Raw genomic sequence first — 16486 nt, forward strand, 5'->3', positions numbered from 1 at the left:
TTCAAATTCGAGTTGCATCGCACGACGCCATTCTAGGTATTTTGAGGCTTCAGTGACAGAGGAGGGTTCATCGGGAGTGACACGGGATGTGAGGAGGGCTTGAGGGGGTGGCCAGGCAACGGTACCGTCGGTCCGGATTTTGGGAAAATGGAGGTTGGATTTGGATCGGGTTTGCATGGGATGAGGACGGGAAATGGGGGAAGAGGAGATGACGGAAGACTTGGGAAGTACAGGCTCATGAGGGGGAGATGAGGGCAATGGTAATAGTAGGGAAGAGGGTCTAGTGGGTGGGGTCTGAGGCGGAGGGGAAGGTGCAGTGGAACCAGGGGAGGAAGGAGGAGTAATGGGAGTGGGGATGGTAGTGGTAGAGGGTTGTGGAGGGAGAGACGAGGAGGGCAGAGGAGTAGTTAATGGAGAAGAGGGGAGGGATGGGGAGGATTGAAAGGGAAAAACAGTTTCATCAAACAGAACATCACGAGAGACATACATACGAGAGGTAGAGATATGATAGCATAAGTAGCCATGACGATTAGGGTTGTAACCAAGAAAGACACAAGGAAGAGACCGATAATCCATTTTATGCCGATTATAAGGACGAAGATTAGACCAACAGAGACAGCCAAAAGTTTTCAAGAAAGTGTAATCGGGCTGACGGTTCCACAATTTTTCAAACGGAGATTTGTGGTCTAACACCAAAGTGGGTAAGCGATTAATTAGGTAGGCAGCAGTAAGGAAGGCATCAGACCAATATTTCTGAAGGGCGAAGGAATGGGCAAGAAGAGCAAGACCGGTTTCGACAATGTGTCGATGCTTCCTCTCAACAGAACCATTTTGAGAGTGGGCATAAGGACAAGCCAAGCGATGAGAAATTCCAAGAGACTGTAGCACAGTATGAAGGGAACAAAATTCGCCACCCCAATCAGATTGGAGGGCACGTATTTTGGTATGAAATGAATTTCGACTTGAGACTTGAAGGATAAAAATACATTAACAACATCGGATTTACACTGTAATGGAAAAATCCACGTAAACCGACTGTAATCATCAACAAAAGAGAGGTAGTATCGAAAACCACCCCTGGACACAGTGGGGGCAGGACCCCATACATCAGCAAACAAAAGTCGGAGAGGGGCAGTGGTCCAAGACGGAGAAGATGAATATGGTAGTTGATGAAGTTTAGCTTGACAGCAGGAAGAGCATAACCCAAGTTGTGGAGAGCGCTTGACTGGTAGAGAGAGCTTGGAGATGATGCGGTGGACTAATTGCATGGAGGGATGACCCAAACGAGCGTGCCACTGGAATGGAGAGACTCTGGATCCAGTATGAGCTTGATAGGAAGAGGTGGTGGGAGGGAAGACATACAGGCCTTGACTAGTAGGACCGCGCATAAGTGTTTTTTTGGTACGACAATCCTTCACAAAGAAACAAGATGAATGAAATTCAAAAGATACAGAATTATCTTCACAAAATTTTCTAACAGAAATTAAATTTTTAGAAATAGACGGACAGTTGAGGAAGGAGAAGATTGCCAGAAGTTGAAGGAAGAACAGAACTGCCAACATGATGAATAGGGAGAGAATTACCGTCACCAACACAAACTTGATCATTGCTTTTATACTCAGTAGGATTGATGGATAAGTTGGAAAAATTATGAGTAAAGTGATGAGTCGCGGTCGAGTCAGGATACCAGTTAGGGTCACCAGGAGGACTAGGAGCAGGGGAGGGAGGAGCCTGAGAAAAAGGGGCAGAAGTAAGATGGGCGGCTAAGGAAGGAGGTGGGGCCGCCTGGTAGGAATGATCAAACCGGTCGTAGCATTGAAGGGCCATATGGTCGGGACGGTGACAAATTTGACAAGGAGGGCGATTTGGGGAAAAAGGGGAAGAAGGGGCTCGACCGCCGAAGCGACCACGCCCATGACTGCGGGTGCTCCCTCTGCCGCGATACCCTTGCCTGTCGAAACCCCTGCCTCTGGTGCTGGGGTTCGACGGGAGAGAGGCAGTGGCGTTTGCCAAAAAATCGGGGGAGGCCGGGAGGAGGGTTTGGTGATGGAGGAGTCGGGATTCGTGGCTGAGGAGGTGGCTGTAGACCTGGGAGGGTGAAAGAGGAGCTATACAGGTGGTGAGGGAGGTCACGACCGAATCGAAATCGGTTCCGAGACCAGCGAGCAGGTAGGCGATGAAATCCGAGGAGGAGAGGACCTTGCCTGCTGCCGCGAGCGTATCGCGAAGGATTTTAGTTTTTTGATAATAGTCGGTGATGGAATCCGACCCTTTTTTCAGGGTCGTGAGTTGGTATTGCAGCTGCATCACGCGAGCTTGGGATTTGGAGGCGAAAAGGCTTTCGAGGATGAGCCAGATTTCTCTGGAGGTCGAGGCTTCGACGACATGGGCGATGAGAGGCTCGGTGAGGGAAGAAATGAGGACCGACATGAGGGCTTGATCGTGTTGTTTCCAGATGGAATAGGGGGAAAGGTGATCGGTGGGGGTGTCGGCGAGAGGTTTGGGGGCAACGATGGAACCATCGATGTAACCGAAAGCATTCTGACTGTGGAGGTAAGGCAGGAGTTGAGCCTTCCACAACAGATAGTTTTCGTGATTGAGTTTGACAGTGAGGAAATGGGAGGGAGAATGTGGGGAGGTTTGAGGATTCAGCCATTGGTGAAGACGGACGTGAGTCCTTACACGGCTCTGGATACCATGATAGAAGGAAAGAAGAATGATAGAATACCAAAATCAATTGTGGATAGTTTTTCTCTCCTTTTTGAATATGACATGATGAGGTATTTATATATTGCAGAGTGTATTCTAGAACTTTCTGGAATACATGGCAGAGAATACAGTATTCTAGACTTTTCTAGGAATACATTACCCATTGACACCTTCTGGATTCTTCTGGAGGTGCTGTTGAGGTGTGGAAGTCTCTTTACTGCTGATACACACCGTGAGGGAATTCCAACGGTTGTATGGGTTGTTGAAGATGAAGAGCAGTGGTAGCCGAAAAAACGCGTCCTTCGAGCTCGACGGGAGGCATCGTTAAAACGTAATAGTCTCCGTTGCGTACCGGTGCCAAGACATACCGGTACAACTCTTTTTTAGTAATTCGTGGAGACCAGATCGTGTAAGGGTAGAAGTAGAATTCTAAATTTCTATCCATTATTTTTTTAAAAAATTAATTCCCATTTACTATTTTTTTTGGAGGTGGATAATGCCTTGTTTTTTAATATTTCATGTAATGTAAGCGTAGGAAACCCTGAAAATTTACAATATTAGCATTTGATCAATTGATTAATTTCAATTTTGTGGAAAATATTATTAATTAATACTACGCCATATTACGTTTTTAATAGAATAATTCTTTATTTACTCATGATATTTTTTATTTATTTATTGTATTGTATTAATTATTTAATAGTGGTAATATTACGTACAAATATATAGTGTATTAAAGTTATGATTAAATCAATTTTCCTCTTAAATTATTCATTTTTAGGCTATAGTATATCATATGTTATTAAAAAATTAATAGCTAAACATATTACTTTCGTTTTTGTTATTTATAACGTTATTTATTTATTACTTGTAATTAATCATGTACGTATTTCATTGGCTCACATAATTACCATATTAATACACAATAACATGTCTAATTTAATTAATAAATATATTAATATATTTTAATTATACTTTAAATAAGTTATTCATGTAGTAATAATGATTGTTTGACCTAATTTGGGGTTCGAGGATTATGTTATAATTATAAGTGTACTGTACAAGTTTAGGAATTTTCTTATTTTTTATGTTTTTCTAATGAGTGGGCACTATTCACTAGAAACTATTTTTCTGTATATGAAGGCGTCATAACTTAGGAAAGAATGACCATATCCTTTTAGCACAACGCCTTCCGCTTTGAAAAGGGGGGAAAGAAAGGGACACCTCATATCATCTCTTTTTGTCATAAATGTAGGTTGCAAGAAAAAACCCTTTATTGAGTCTTTTTTTTTCAACGGTAAGTAAACACAACTTATTCAGAAAAATGTATCTTTTATTAATCACTCAACGTATACTCATAAGAATCTATAGCACTAGTTATATTTAAGGGTTGGTAATTTTATTCATTTACCCAATTACCCATCTATTTCAGCCGGTACTTACGAATGGATATGAAATAAAAATCCTTACTCAAGTAAAGATTTAGGTAATTTTAGCCATTTTCCAAATTATTCATTTACCCCTTATTAAATAAAACTATATGGATAATGTTATTTTGTACCTATAACCCATTTTTTTAAAAGAATTCGATAATTTAACTTTTAGTAATATGAGAGCTTATAAATCCCTGACTCAATCTCATTATCTTCCTTATCAACTTTCATTCTATAATTTAACACATTATAAGTAAAATATTATTTTATTAAATCTTTATTTTTATGTGAAGTTTAAAGGTCTAGATGGGAAGAATTTTACTACGGATCAAAATTTCAAGAACCACATCAATAGTCAATTTGTGGTCAGATCCAAAGTCTTGGTTAGAGCGTAGTTCAATTCATCAATAGGCAATGTTGTTATTTTTAATTTAAATTTAATGAAAGTAATATTATCTTTTTGTGTTAAAAATATATGATTATATTATAAGTATGTAATTTGAATATGAAATCTTAGAGATATTTAAACAATTTTGACATAATTTAGGGTGTACATGTAAATTTTAATTAACCTTTTATAGTATTTATTAATTTTTTAACTTCCGATTACCCTTTTACAAACGGGTCAGAACATGCCCTGCGAACGTTTATCGGACAATCGACTTACAAACAAAATAATTTGACATTGTCCGATTACAGCTCTACCAGCATTTTCCATCCGAGATCTGAATGCAGCTTTCGCAGAAAGCTTCGCCTCCCCGTATCGGCGTATCCTGATTCCTAAAGCACGACCGGATCGGCGGAGAGACTTACAACTGCCAACGATCACCAGTGCGTAGCTTCGTACTTTGGATGCCTCACAATATTTGAGCTTCTGCATTCAGCTCTTCTTCTGCTCGGCCCTCCGACACAGCAAAGAGAACGGAAGTCCTCGTTTTCCAGCTGAAATCATATCTAGTTATATACAGTCATAGCTCTGTTTCTCTGCCCTATTTTCACTTTCTGAAATCAATAAATGATGCATAAAACACGGTCAGGAGCATTGGAAACCCTCTTTGCAATTGATGCTACTTCACTCACCAGATCTAACTCCGCGATCTGATATACGAGCTTACGTTAAACCCTAATTCATGGCTGGCGCTGCCTCGGCGCTTTTCCTTTTAGACATAAAAGGTCGAGTTCTTGTCTGGCGCGACTATCGGGGCGATGTCTCCGCTATTCAGGCTGAGCGATTCTTCACCAAGCTCATCGAGAAAGAGGTACGCATCATTTGTTATGATCTTTCTCTCTCTTTCTCTCTTTTTAGTTCAGTTTTATATCTTGATTTGATCAGCGTTTAACGATCATGTGGTTCCTACGAACGGGGCCGAAACTCGTCTATTTTGGGCCAAGTAGACTGATTTTGATCTGGTGGCATGTGGATACAGTGTTTTTATTTTGATATACTTTTAGAGGGCTTTAAATCTGTTCCTGTTATTGTTTGACGTCGCGCAATTTGGATCTGGTATGTAATGCCTTTTGAATTTCTGCGCGGATATAATCCTTATGACTAGGCGAATGAAAGAAAGAAGGATAACTTAGAATCTGACATAGACCAGGTATTTGTTTGATTTGTGTCAGGGTGATCCAGAGTCTCAAAATCCGGTGGTATATGATGATGGTGTCACGTACATATTTATTCAACACAGTAATGTTTACTTGATGATAGCATCAAGACAGAACTGCAACGCTTCCAGTCTTCTTCTTTTTCTGCATCGTGTAGTTGATGTAAGATCTCATCATCTAAATATTACACCCTTGCTGTATATTTACTATTTGAGCTTAATTGTAGTATTGTATATATCATCCTAAAGTTTCTTCTTTTTCTTGTTCTTGGATTGATGAGTCTAAAGGACTATTGCTGTTGGCAGGTCTTTAAGCACTACTTTGAAGAATTAGAGGAGGAATCTCTTAGAGATAATTTTGTTGTGGTGGTAAGTGGAAAGAACTTTTCCTTTTCCTTTCCCTTTTTTTTTTGTGTGTGTATTAGTCTTATTTTCATGTTCCATATATGTTCTCTTTTTCATATTAGCAAATAAAACCATTAGGAGTGCCGACAGAATGTTGATAAGCTAATGGTCAGTTTCTTTATTTGGGTAATTGGCATGTGTCATTTGGAAATGTTCAGCTGCTTTCACTGAAGATTCACTTAAGAAGGAAAGTATGCTACATAATCATCATGCATGTATTATTTTTTCAGTTTACAACTGTTGTTTTGCAGTATGAATTACTGGATGAAATGATGGACTTTGGCTACCCACAATACACTGAAGCAAAAATTCTCAGTGAGTTTATTAAGACGGATGCATATAGGATGGAAGTCACTCAACGGCCTCCTATGGCTGTAACAAATGCAGTGTCATGGCGTAGTGAAGGTATACGATACAAGAAAAATGAAGTAAGTTTTTGGCTTTAGCTTCCTTTTTACTGCTTTTTGGTTGTGACATTTGTCTGAACAAATGCTTCTTCTCTGTGTCTCAAGGTCTTCTTGGATGTTGTGGAAAGTGTCAATATACTTGTCAATAGCAATGGGCAGATTATCCGGTCAGATGTCGTTGGAGCACTAAAAATGAGAACTTATTTGAGGTGCATTGTTTTCCTATTGCAATAAAGAATGTTGGAAAAAATTGTCTTCTTGTCACTGTGCTTGTTTTGTTTTTCATTTTTTTGGGTGATGTTTACTCTTATGAGCTTGCACATAACATGTTAGGAGAGTCATTTATCCCATCATTATTTACTTTGTATTTTTTCTTTTTCCTTGATCTAAGTCTATTTTGGCAATGATTTACACTTATAGGAATGCAGATAATGCTTATAGAGAAATCATTCTGTCATAATATAGATAAACTTTTCCTTTCATCAAATATGTAAGATATTTTCCAAGTTTATTGGCCGATGAGCAGCTTTAGTTTTGTAACTAAGGGAGACATTTCCTGCTATTACAGTTGCTTGCTTTTATATTCCTATGCTCCTACTACAACTGAGAGCTTTTGGAGCAACAATCTTCAGTATTGACCTTCTGTCAGTATTTAATTGTTGGAGGAGGGGTTTTGCAATTTGGTATGCCATTGTGTGCGACAAATTAATTGTTCAGAATGATTTCTTGTTGTTGTGCAGTTAGAATCACTTGAGTGTAGTGTTGCCAATCCCAGGTGACAACTAAATGTTCCTTATGTAATCATGTAGGAAGTGATTCCTACCTCAAGAGTTAGGACTTGTATTTGCAATGCATTTTAAGTGTGAATGTTGCTCAGCCATGTCAACTGATGATTGTAAAATCTCTCAATGCCATATCAAGTGAGAAAGTAATTTTTGAACTGATTTTCTCATGGTTGTGCCGTTTGAATTATTTGAGGTCAGTGTTCCCAAGCCCAAAGTCATACTTAACAACTTGTATTGGTTTGAAAAAAATGCAGTTTCAACTTCCAAAGTCCAGAATTGTATTCCAATGTGAGTGGGAATTTCACACAACAGTATATGCAATGGGGCTTGTGCCATTCAGGAATGCCAATTCCAAGTGCAAAGTCATGTTTTGGGATATTTTCATGTGGATGTGCAATTGGAATCATGGGTGATAATTATCTTCAAACCTGAACTCAATCTTCACAACTACTGACCATTTAGTTAATAATGGCTATGGTGCTTCACTATGGAGAAAGACACACGATATTGAAAGGTAATTACTAGCAAATATTATATTAATCCAAATCATGGGCTCCCTCCAGGTCCAGCACTAAGAAGGCTCTAGAGTTTTCCAACCTGGAATTTCTCAACTACTGATCATTTAGTTAATAATAACTATGGAGCTTCGCTGTTGAGAAAGATATGCTATTGAGAAAGGTGGTTGCTAACAAATATTATATAAATCCAAACCATTGGCTTCTTCCTGATCCAGCAACTAAAAGGGGCTCTATAATCTGGAAGGCCAATCATGAAACAGAAGCTGATGTTCTTGGAGAAACACATCAGGTTTCATGTTAAAGAGGGTGGTATGATCAAATTCTACACAGGCCTATGGTTAGGGGACTGGGCCTTTAATCTGGCATATTCAAATCTATTTAAAAAAAAACTCTATTTCGACTGGCGAGAAGTCTTGACATCTCGATTCAAGACTTAAGAATTGCTGCTGATGCTCGTTCTGGTTGGGCCCTAAACTTTAGAAGGAGACTGTTAGATGATGAATCTGTAGGAGTTTCAAGGCCGATATTTCAGCTGGAATCATCATATTCCTGCAATCAAGGTCTGGCTTGATAATTTGGAGCCCATCCACATCTGGCCTTTTCAGTGGCCACATACTACAACCTCAAATCATCTCACTCCCCTTCTTCCCTAGCTGGTGAAGATTGGAACGTGTTGGGCCCTCAGAAGATTCTTCACTTTGCTTGGACAGCAGTGACTGTAAAATTCTTTGTGTGTGAGAATTGGCAAGATGAGACAACTGGTGGTGAACAGTTTGTGTGAGCTATGTGGGGAGACATTGAAATCATCAATCATGTGTCTCTTCTTTGCCCATTCTGGAGATTAGTTTAGGAGGCTATTTCAGTAAATTTGGCATTCAAACTTGTTTTCTACAATTGTTCTCAATATTCATAAGGCACCATCACTCTTGGCCTCTCCCCAAATATGGCAAAATCCTTTTGAAAACAGCAATTTCTGCGGTATCCTGGAGCAGAATAAAAATAAAATGATAATAAAATAATAGACCTGGCTTGGATAAAATTTCTCTCTTTTTCTTCTTTGTGATTTATAACATTACAGATAGTCTGATGTAGTACAATGATTATGGATTTCTATGTTAGGATCTATAGTATATTCTACACGGTTTGTATTGATGTCTTAGCTACAGAGAAACAAAAGAACATTTCAGGACACTGCCAGCTTTCTAGGTCTCAAAATCGAAGGAACAATTCATTGAGATCTCCATCGGGCATCATCTCTTCATCAAATGGCCCCATTCACAACTCAATTATTAGAAGGCACTGAAAAGCAATTATGAAACTCCAGGATTACCCTCTTGTTATGCCTAATAGCAGGTCCCCTCTCACATGGGTGCTGAAATGACAGTTCCTCTCTTGGAAATCCTGGCCTTTGGGCATATGTGACTTGATAAAAGCCGAAGCAAGAGCTTTACTTAATGAAGTTTGTTTGATGGTGCAATAATCCCCTGCCCCCCTTATCATGGAAGGAGATTCAGCTAATGTTATTGACGGGATGGCCAAAGACTCTGAACCTCCTTGGAGGCTTGCATATGTGTTCAATGACATTTCAGGTCTCTCCTCCTCTTGGAGGGTGGTCTGGAAGCATGTGGCTTGCTCAGCCAACAGCCTTACAGAATCCTTAGCTAGAGATGTAGTTGCCTTTTAGTATCTTGATGTCAGTTCTTCCCTTCCTTTGAAATCTTGGGGCTATTCCCTTGCATTTGTTATGTACTATTGTTTTTCATTGCAATAAAGCAATCACCATTTTCAAAAAATAATAGTAAGAATGTGATTCCTACCTGTAGATTTTGTAATCACATCCCAGTTCATTCTAGAATGGGAATTTGCACAACCACCACCATACTATTGGAACAATAGACTGAAAGGCTTTATGGGAGCAATTTGTTTGAAGAGGTATAAAGAAACTCTTTTGGATGATTGCTTTTGAAAATCTAAAAAGATATTATGCTTGATTATGCAGAGGTATTTCTCCAAGTTACTGTTGTTAAAGCCTATTGATCTGGCGCTGTATACAGAGAACAAGATCCTGTGTAGGCTCAAAATTTTGGGTGCTGATACATCATCTTTCTTTGGCTTCTATATGGGACTTGAATATATTTTGATTATCCATCTTTGTAACCTACCATTTATTCTTTTCTTTGTTGTGATTCTAAAAAGTGTACTGCAGGGTTTGGTTCTGATTGCAAATGAACCCAAGGCATCCTAGATCCAACCATCATTTTCTATTTTGTCCAAATGATGTGACCTAGTATCATTTTCAAATTGATTGTAGAGTTACTAGTTAGTTGTTCTCAAACCTTTTGAGAGTATGCAACTAGGTGGTTTATGTATAACCACCCTGTCCTTTTTGAAATGTGTGTTTTCCGGTTTGCAGGGTGTGGATGGGTTTGTGAGAAAACTACTTGCCAGGTGGTTTGCTTTGTGAAGTGCTCACCCATATAGATAATGTAGTTTATGCTCTAGTAATCTAAAGAAAACCTTTGCTCTTTGCATGTCATATTTATATATCTATTATTTTTCTCAGTATATGTTCAATGTTTAAATATATTATAACATAGGTAGTCTATAATCTAAAATAAGGATGTGTCAGAATAGGCCGACATAGATTCAAGTTTAGAAAGATCTTGTGCTTATTACTTACGAAGAGGTTTTCTTACTTCAACTAGTCATTTTGCGATAGATTTGGACCCATTTTTTTTAAAAAATAAAAGATATGGGTCTAGGTTGTTGGAAGAGATAAGTACAAGATTAATCTTGGATCTTCTTTTCGTTTTTGCAATGTGGTGATGGATTTTGCAGAACCTTCTAAAATCCTCCATGCTGTGATGCTTAAGTCCCAATAAGGATCTTTGCAAATTGAAGAGCACTGCCAGTTCTTCACATGTTAGGCTGTATGAAAGGTTTGCAAATTTTGTTGCTTCTGGGAGTAGGTCAAATGAAACTTTGCTTATAAGACAAGCAACATCTTTGCTTCTTTGAAATGAACAAGCAACATCTTTGTTTTCTTTTTAAATGAACAAGCAACATCTTTGTTTTCTTTTAAATGAACAATCAATATCTTTCGCATACAGGTGTAGGAGTTTTGGGAGATTTGTTTCCAAGTTTTAAGGATAAGAACTTTTTAGGTATCAAACTGTGTTACTAGTTTCCTGGTGAAAAAAAGGACGGTAGTTATTAGATCACCTCATTCCTGTGCCTTGTGGTAAGTTGAAAATTTCAGCTGAAGAGGCTCCCTTCATGTGGTTGCTGGAAAGAGGCATGAGGCCTTTGATATCCTTCCTCTTGAGATATGGATTTTTACGATATTTTATAATTTCACCTTTAACTTTTTTCTGTTTAGCTGTATTTTTTAAAAACATTTTACTTTTAAAAAACTTGTTTCCATCTAATAAATTGAGTAGCATATGGAGGCAGGCTTTGACCCATATTAAAGTACTATGGAGCTCTTTTCTTCTAGCTGGGCTCAATGGTTCAAAAGGAAAGGTTGTGCACAGGATAATCCTGATGGGCTTAAGTGGAAATTTGCAACCAGGTGTTATGCAATTGGTGCATGCTGAAGAGTTGGAAGACAAAGTATGAGATCGCTGTTGGATCTTGCCTTGCTTTACAGTGTAGGGTGTTGAACAGTTGACAACTTCCATCTTTAGAGATGATGATGGGAGAGATGAAAGTGTTATTCTGGATGCATGACAAGCTATGAAACAAAATATAGAAATGGATATGTTAGTGAACATCTAGGGAAAGGTGATATGTTTGCGTAGCTTTTATCCCTTGAAGGATCTGGTGGGAGAGAAACCAGAGATGCCTCAGACAAAGTTCCTCTCCTTGGACTGCCATTGCTGAGAAAATCATGTCATGTATTGTCTCTTAGCTAGATGGCTTTGACCCATATTAAAGTACTATGTAGCTCTTTTCTTCTAGCTTGGCTTAATGATTCAAAAGGAAGGGTTGTACACAGGATAATCCTGATGGGCTTTAGTGGGAAACTGCAACAAGGTGTTATGCATTGGTGAATGCTGAAAAGTTGGAAGATAAAGTATGAGATAGCTGTTGGACCTAGCCATGCTTCACAGAGTAGGGTGTTGAACAGTTGACAACTTCCATCTTTAGAGATGATGATGGGAGAGATGAAAATGCTATGCTGGATGCATGACAAGCTAGGCTACAAAATATAGAAATGGATATGTTAGTGAACATCTAGGAAAATGTGATATTTGCGTAGCTTTTATCCCCTGAAGACAAAGCCCTCTCCTTAGACTGCCGTTGCTGAGAAAACCATGTCACGTATTGTCACTTGGCTAGATCTCTTGAAGCCGGGGAGAGGCTGCTTGCAAAGCTTTCTCAGATCAAGCACTCGATGCAGGTTGAATGGAAGCCTCCTGAAAATGATCTCCTCAACTTAAATTTTGATGGTTCCTTCTTTGGCAATCCTGGTCCTTCAAGTTTCGGGAGTGTCTTTAAAAATTTCAATGGTGAAACTGTTGTTCTTTTTGCTGGTCCCCGTGGCAGCACCATCTCCACCACCACTAAGCTTCAAGCTTTAAGGAATGAGCTAAAAATCTTCCAGGGGCATTTTCATGGGAAGCTTCACATGAAGGGTGGCTCTTGTACGATCATCAACTGGTGCTTTGGCTAGAAGAAACCCCCGTGGCGCCATTGGTGCTATTTTCTGAAATTCAAGACTTGTCCAAAAATATAGTTTGTAAATGGACTCATGTTTCTATGTCAACAAATAGTTTTGCTGATTCTTTAGCTAAAGAGGGGCCTACTCTCCAATCCCTCATTGTAAGGGCCCCCCCTCTTTGATTTGTTTTTCTTTTGCCTTCGGGTTTTTAATAAAACACACCCTTGCTAAAAAAAGGTGATATATAAAAAAATACAGGAGGATTCTTTGAAATGACTTGGACATGGTCTATGGACATCACATAGTGCACCGGATTGTTTTTTTGCAGAACTTGTAAGAAACCAGAATCTGAAAATTTTATAGATGAAAGTTTTGAGTAAGATTTAAAGAAGGCGAACTTAGTGATGGAACCAACAAATACAATATAGGCGGATGCATGTAGCTGATAGCCATTTGAATCGGAAGTTATTTTTATTACATAAAAGATCTGGCTTTAGTTCTGTTTTGGGGTTCCAGTTTTGTTGCCTCATTTTAGCTTTAGATTTTATTCTAGTGGTGTTTGACTTTAATTTGATTGAGATCCATCCTTACTTGTTCCGAGTGTTTGTGGCTGATTAAATGTGTACTGTTGAGTAACAATTAAAAGGAAATATCTTCCTATGTACAAAAGGCATGCTGTGCAATTTTGTGCTTGCTTGAAAGGTTGAGAGGAAGGACAAGTCGTGGGGCTTTTCAAGATTGGGCTTATGGAGCTTGCTGCCCTATGTATATTCCTTCTTTCTTGCCTGTAGACTTTAGAAACTATGGAATGAAAAGATGGAAAAGTGGTACTTTTTGCTTGGGGAGCATTCTTCTGTGTAAATAATCCTGTCGGGAACCCTGGTAGGAACACAAGGGGAAATTAATATCCTCTTGCTTATGCTTTTCTTGCTAATTCAGACTTTACTCAAGCCGCCAGTCTGTTGTGGTGCATCTTGATGAAATAAATCCTTGCCTTTTGGACTTTGGGGGAATCTCTTTATATATCTATTCGATAAGGTCACTACAACCATTGGGAGAATTTCACCCAAACAGACGGGTGTTTTTCTCAAATTGCTAGCTGAATTTAAAAAATCTGTAGGCAGCTGGTACACAGGCAAAGGTTAAATGTAGCCTAACTGCTTGATCTAATCGACGAGCTCTTCGAACAACAAACAGAAAAAAATGTCTTTCTGCTAGTGATAAGATGCATGAGGATTATGTTTAAGTTCAATATCGTGCATTTTATATTAACAATGCTTTACTGGTTCATCTCTTGCCCTTGCCTTTATTTCTCACATCCATTTTGTTGTGACAGTGGAATGCCAGAGTGTAAGCTAGGTCTAAACGATAGAGTTCTTCTGGAGGCTCAGGGACGATCAACAAAGGGAAAGGCCATTGATCTGGATGATATAAAGTTCCATCAGTATGTGCTTAACTCCTCACTTGAGATGATTCTTCTTGCCAATGCAGTTGTCTATAATTTCATTGTCAGTGTAACTATTCTGCTAAATGTTTATATTAGAATTTATTATAGACATATTGAAGCTTCTCTTGTAACAATTGATTTCCTTGGGGATAGGTGTGTGCGGTTGGCCCGCTTTGAGAATGATAGGACAATTTCTTTCATACCACCAGATGGTTCTTTCGATCTCATGACTTACAGGCTCAGTACTCAGGTTCTTCCTTTTGCTCTTTGTGGCTCAAGATTTGTGGGGTTTAGTTACAGACTTGTTGCTGATTCATGTGCATTGTCAGGTAAAACCTCTTATCTGGGTGGAAGCCCAAGTAGAACGACATTCAAGAAGCCGTATAGAGCTGATGGTTAAGGCTCGGAGCCAGTTCAAGGAGCGCAGGTAGATTTTTATGGTTCTGCGTGCTGGCCCTTCTTTCTGTCCAGAATTTTGTTACTTTTAATTGTTTGTCGTACTAGTTACCTCCTGATTTGTTAATTAGTTGTTTTGGATATACAGCACAGCAACTAACGTTGAAATTGAGGTGCCTGTGCTCTCTGATGCTACAAACCCTAATATAAGAACTTCCATGGGATCTGCTTCTTATGCACCTGAAAATGATGCATTACGCTGGAAAATAAAATCTTTTCCTGGTGGCAAGGTGTGATTGTAACTTTTTTTTTTTTTTTTTTTTTCAGCTTTGCAATTTTTTGAATTCTTAGTTCTTTCTGTTTTGGTTGCTAACCAACTTTTTGATTCTTCTGCCAAATGTTTAATTCTGTAGGAGTATCTGTTGAGGGCAGAGTTTAGTCTTCCCAGCATTACCGCTGAAGAAGCAACTCCAGAGAAAAAGGCCCCGATCCGGGTGAAGTTTGAGATACCATATTTTACAGTCTCTGGAATACAGGTACGTCATGCAAGTCAAAGCCTGTTTCTCATTTATTATCTCTGATGTTGTGCATGTCGTTTGCAGTGTTGTATTTACAATACTTTCTTAGTAAATTTCATATTGCCTGTGAAAGGAAGGATAGAAGACTATAGAAGAGGAAGTGATTGCTTGATTCTCTCCTATTTCTTCTCTGTCATCAGTTTCTTCATCAAGTTTTCATGATTCAAAGAGAACTCATTGTAATGTTCATTGTCCTTGATCATGTTGTTGCAGCTTAACTGTGGATCTTCCTGTTTTTTCAGCATCTAAGAAAGTACACATCCTTAGTTGCCTTTACATTCTCTTTTATTGTATTCATCTAATTTTTGGGTGCTTTTTTTTTTTTTTAAGAATATATTAATGAAGCCATATGGAGAACAAATTGTCAAACTTGCAAGAGACCAAAAGATGTTTGATTTACTTATCCGATTGTCTTATAGAAGTTTCAAGTATAGGATAAAGAGTACTTGTTGAAAAAACTGAAATTGATGGAATGAACTTCTTGTCTGAAAAGCAGACAATGTTCATGTTGTGGTGCATCTGGCTGTAATTCTGCTGGGTCGACCTCTGTTGACCTTGTACGGTTTTCCAAATGCCTAGTTGTCCACTAGTTGCTAGAGTCGTGTAACTATCTGATGAGGAACTGACAAGGAATCGTGGAAGCCTTAAAATGACCAAGTTGAGAGCAGAATAAAGTAGGACGATCGATGTAGCTGATCTCTTACATAATTAGGAAAAGGCCTTTAAGAGAATGACGGGGAGTATACAGCTCATGGTGGATGGACATGTTAAATGGCTAGTATATCTTTTTCTTTTTTATGCCTATTATGATGTGTGAGTTACTCTTTTTGCTAATTGTCAAGAGCTAACAAATTTTGTAGGTTCGGTACCTGAAAATCATTGAGAAAAGTGGGTACCAGGCTCTCCCATGGGTGAGGTATATAACAATGGCTGGCGAGTATGAGCTGAGGCTCATCTAATGCACCCAAACTCTAGTACATCCTTTGAAGCTAACACTTACATGAGAAATTCTCAGCTCAGCCGGTGATACGGGAGCATATATTGGAAATTTTGGGTTCCTGTGCTTGACCGATGATGTGAAGCTTTTATGGATGATTCTCACCTTCTTTTGTTTCTTGCCATTGTCATTTATGTATCAGTACTTGTCAATCATTGTGTATGCGGAGAGGTTAGTCTCGCCTCTTTTTCTTTTTCCAGAAAAAAAAGTGAGGGGTAGTTGGGAAATTGAAGGTTGTCTTACTAGGGATTCGCATCCTCCCGGGGCAGGTGGAGAAAAAAGACTACAAGAAAAAAAGAAATACACGGAACAAACATCTCTATGTGTTGTGTTTAAGGATTTATTTATTATTATTTTTTGTTTTTGGACATGTGTCATGTACAAATCCAAATCTACATTGACGTTTTATTTGTTTGTGATTAATGTTCTTTCTTAACGTAGTTCTTGAAGTTAAAAGTGAGTCATAGGTTTTGGATAATAATTATATATATACACATTTTTTCTTTTTATCGTAAGTTGTGTTATTGTGAACATGTGTATCAAG

General features: G+C 38.7%; 1 protein-coding gene across 2 annotated transcripts; it reads left to right on the top strand.

The window, feature by feature from the left end:
* Nucleotides 1-4820: 4820 nt before the first annotated feature.
* On the top strand, nucleotides 4821-16391 carry LOC137946036 (AP-1 complex subunit mu-2-like). Of its 2 annotated transcripts, none has more exons than XM_068792197.1 (11): nucleotides 4821-5401; nucleotides 5763-5909; nucleotides 6053-6115; nucleotides 6403-6579; nucleotides 6664-6767; nucleotides 13861-13968; nucleotides 14125-14221; nucleotides 14301-14398; nucleotides 14516-14657; nucleotides 14781-14903; nucleotides 14970-15292. In XM_068792197.1, exons 1-11 carry the CDS (start codon nucleotides 5273-5275, stop codon nucleotides 15105-15107), a joined length of 1326 nt encoding a protein of 441 aa, XP_068648298.1. In that variant the 5' UTR covers nucleotides 4821-5272; the 3' UTR covers nucleotides 15108-15292. The 2 variants fall into 2 exon arrangements, with proteins under 2 accessions (XP_068648298.1, XP_068648299.1); XM_068792198.1 differs by lacking the exon at nucleotides 14970-15292 and adding an exon at nucleotides 15806-16391 and having other exon boundaries at nucleotides 4826-5401.
* Nucleotides 16392-16486: the final 95 nt, after the last annotated feature.

This window comes from Aristolochia californica, unplaced genomic scaffold (assembly GCF_029961685.1).
Source record: "Aristolochia californica isolate CCGP_79_NKW_82.1479 unplaced genomic scaffold, dmAriCali1.0.hap1 SCAF_12, whole genome shotgun sequence".
NCBI classification, from domain to species: Eukaryota; Viridiplantae; Streptophyta; class Magnoliopsida; order Piperales; family Aristolochiaceae; genus Aristolochia; species Aristolochia californica.

What these genes read in the sequence shown, in the direction of transcription:
- LOC137946036 (XM_068792197.1), top strand. Translation starts at nt 5,273, where the DNA reads ATGGCTGGCGCTGCCTCGGCGCTTTTCCTTTTAGACATAAAAGGTCGA. An exon ending in AGCCAGTTCAAGGAGCGCAG is followed by an intron (nt 14,399 to 14,515) that starts GTAGATTTTTAT and finishes TTGGATATACAG; the next exon opens with CACAGCAACTAACGTTGAAA. An exon ending in AATCTTTTCCTGGTGGCAAG is followed by an intron (nt 14,658 to 14,780) that starts GTGTGATTGTAA and finishes TTAATTCTGTAG; the next exon opens with GAGTATCTGTTGAGGGCAGA.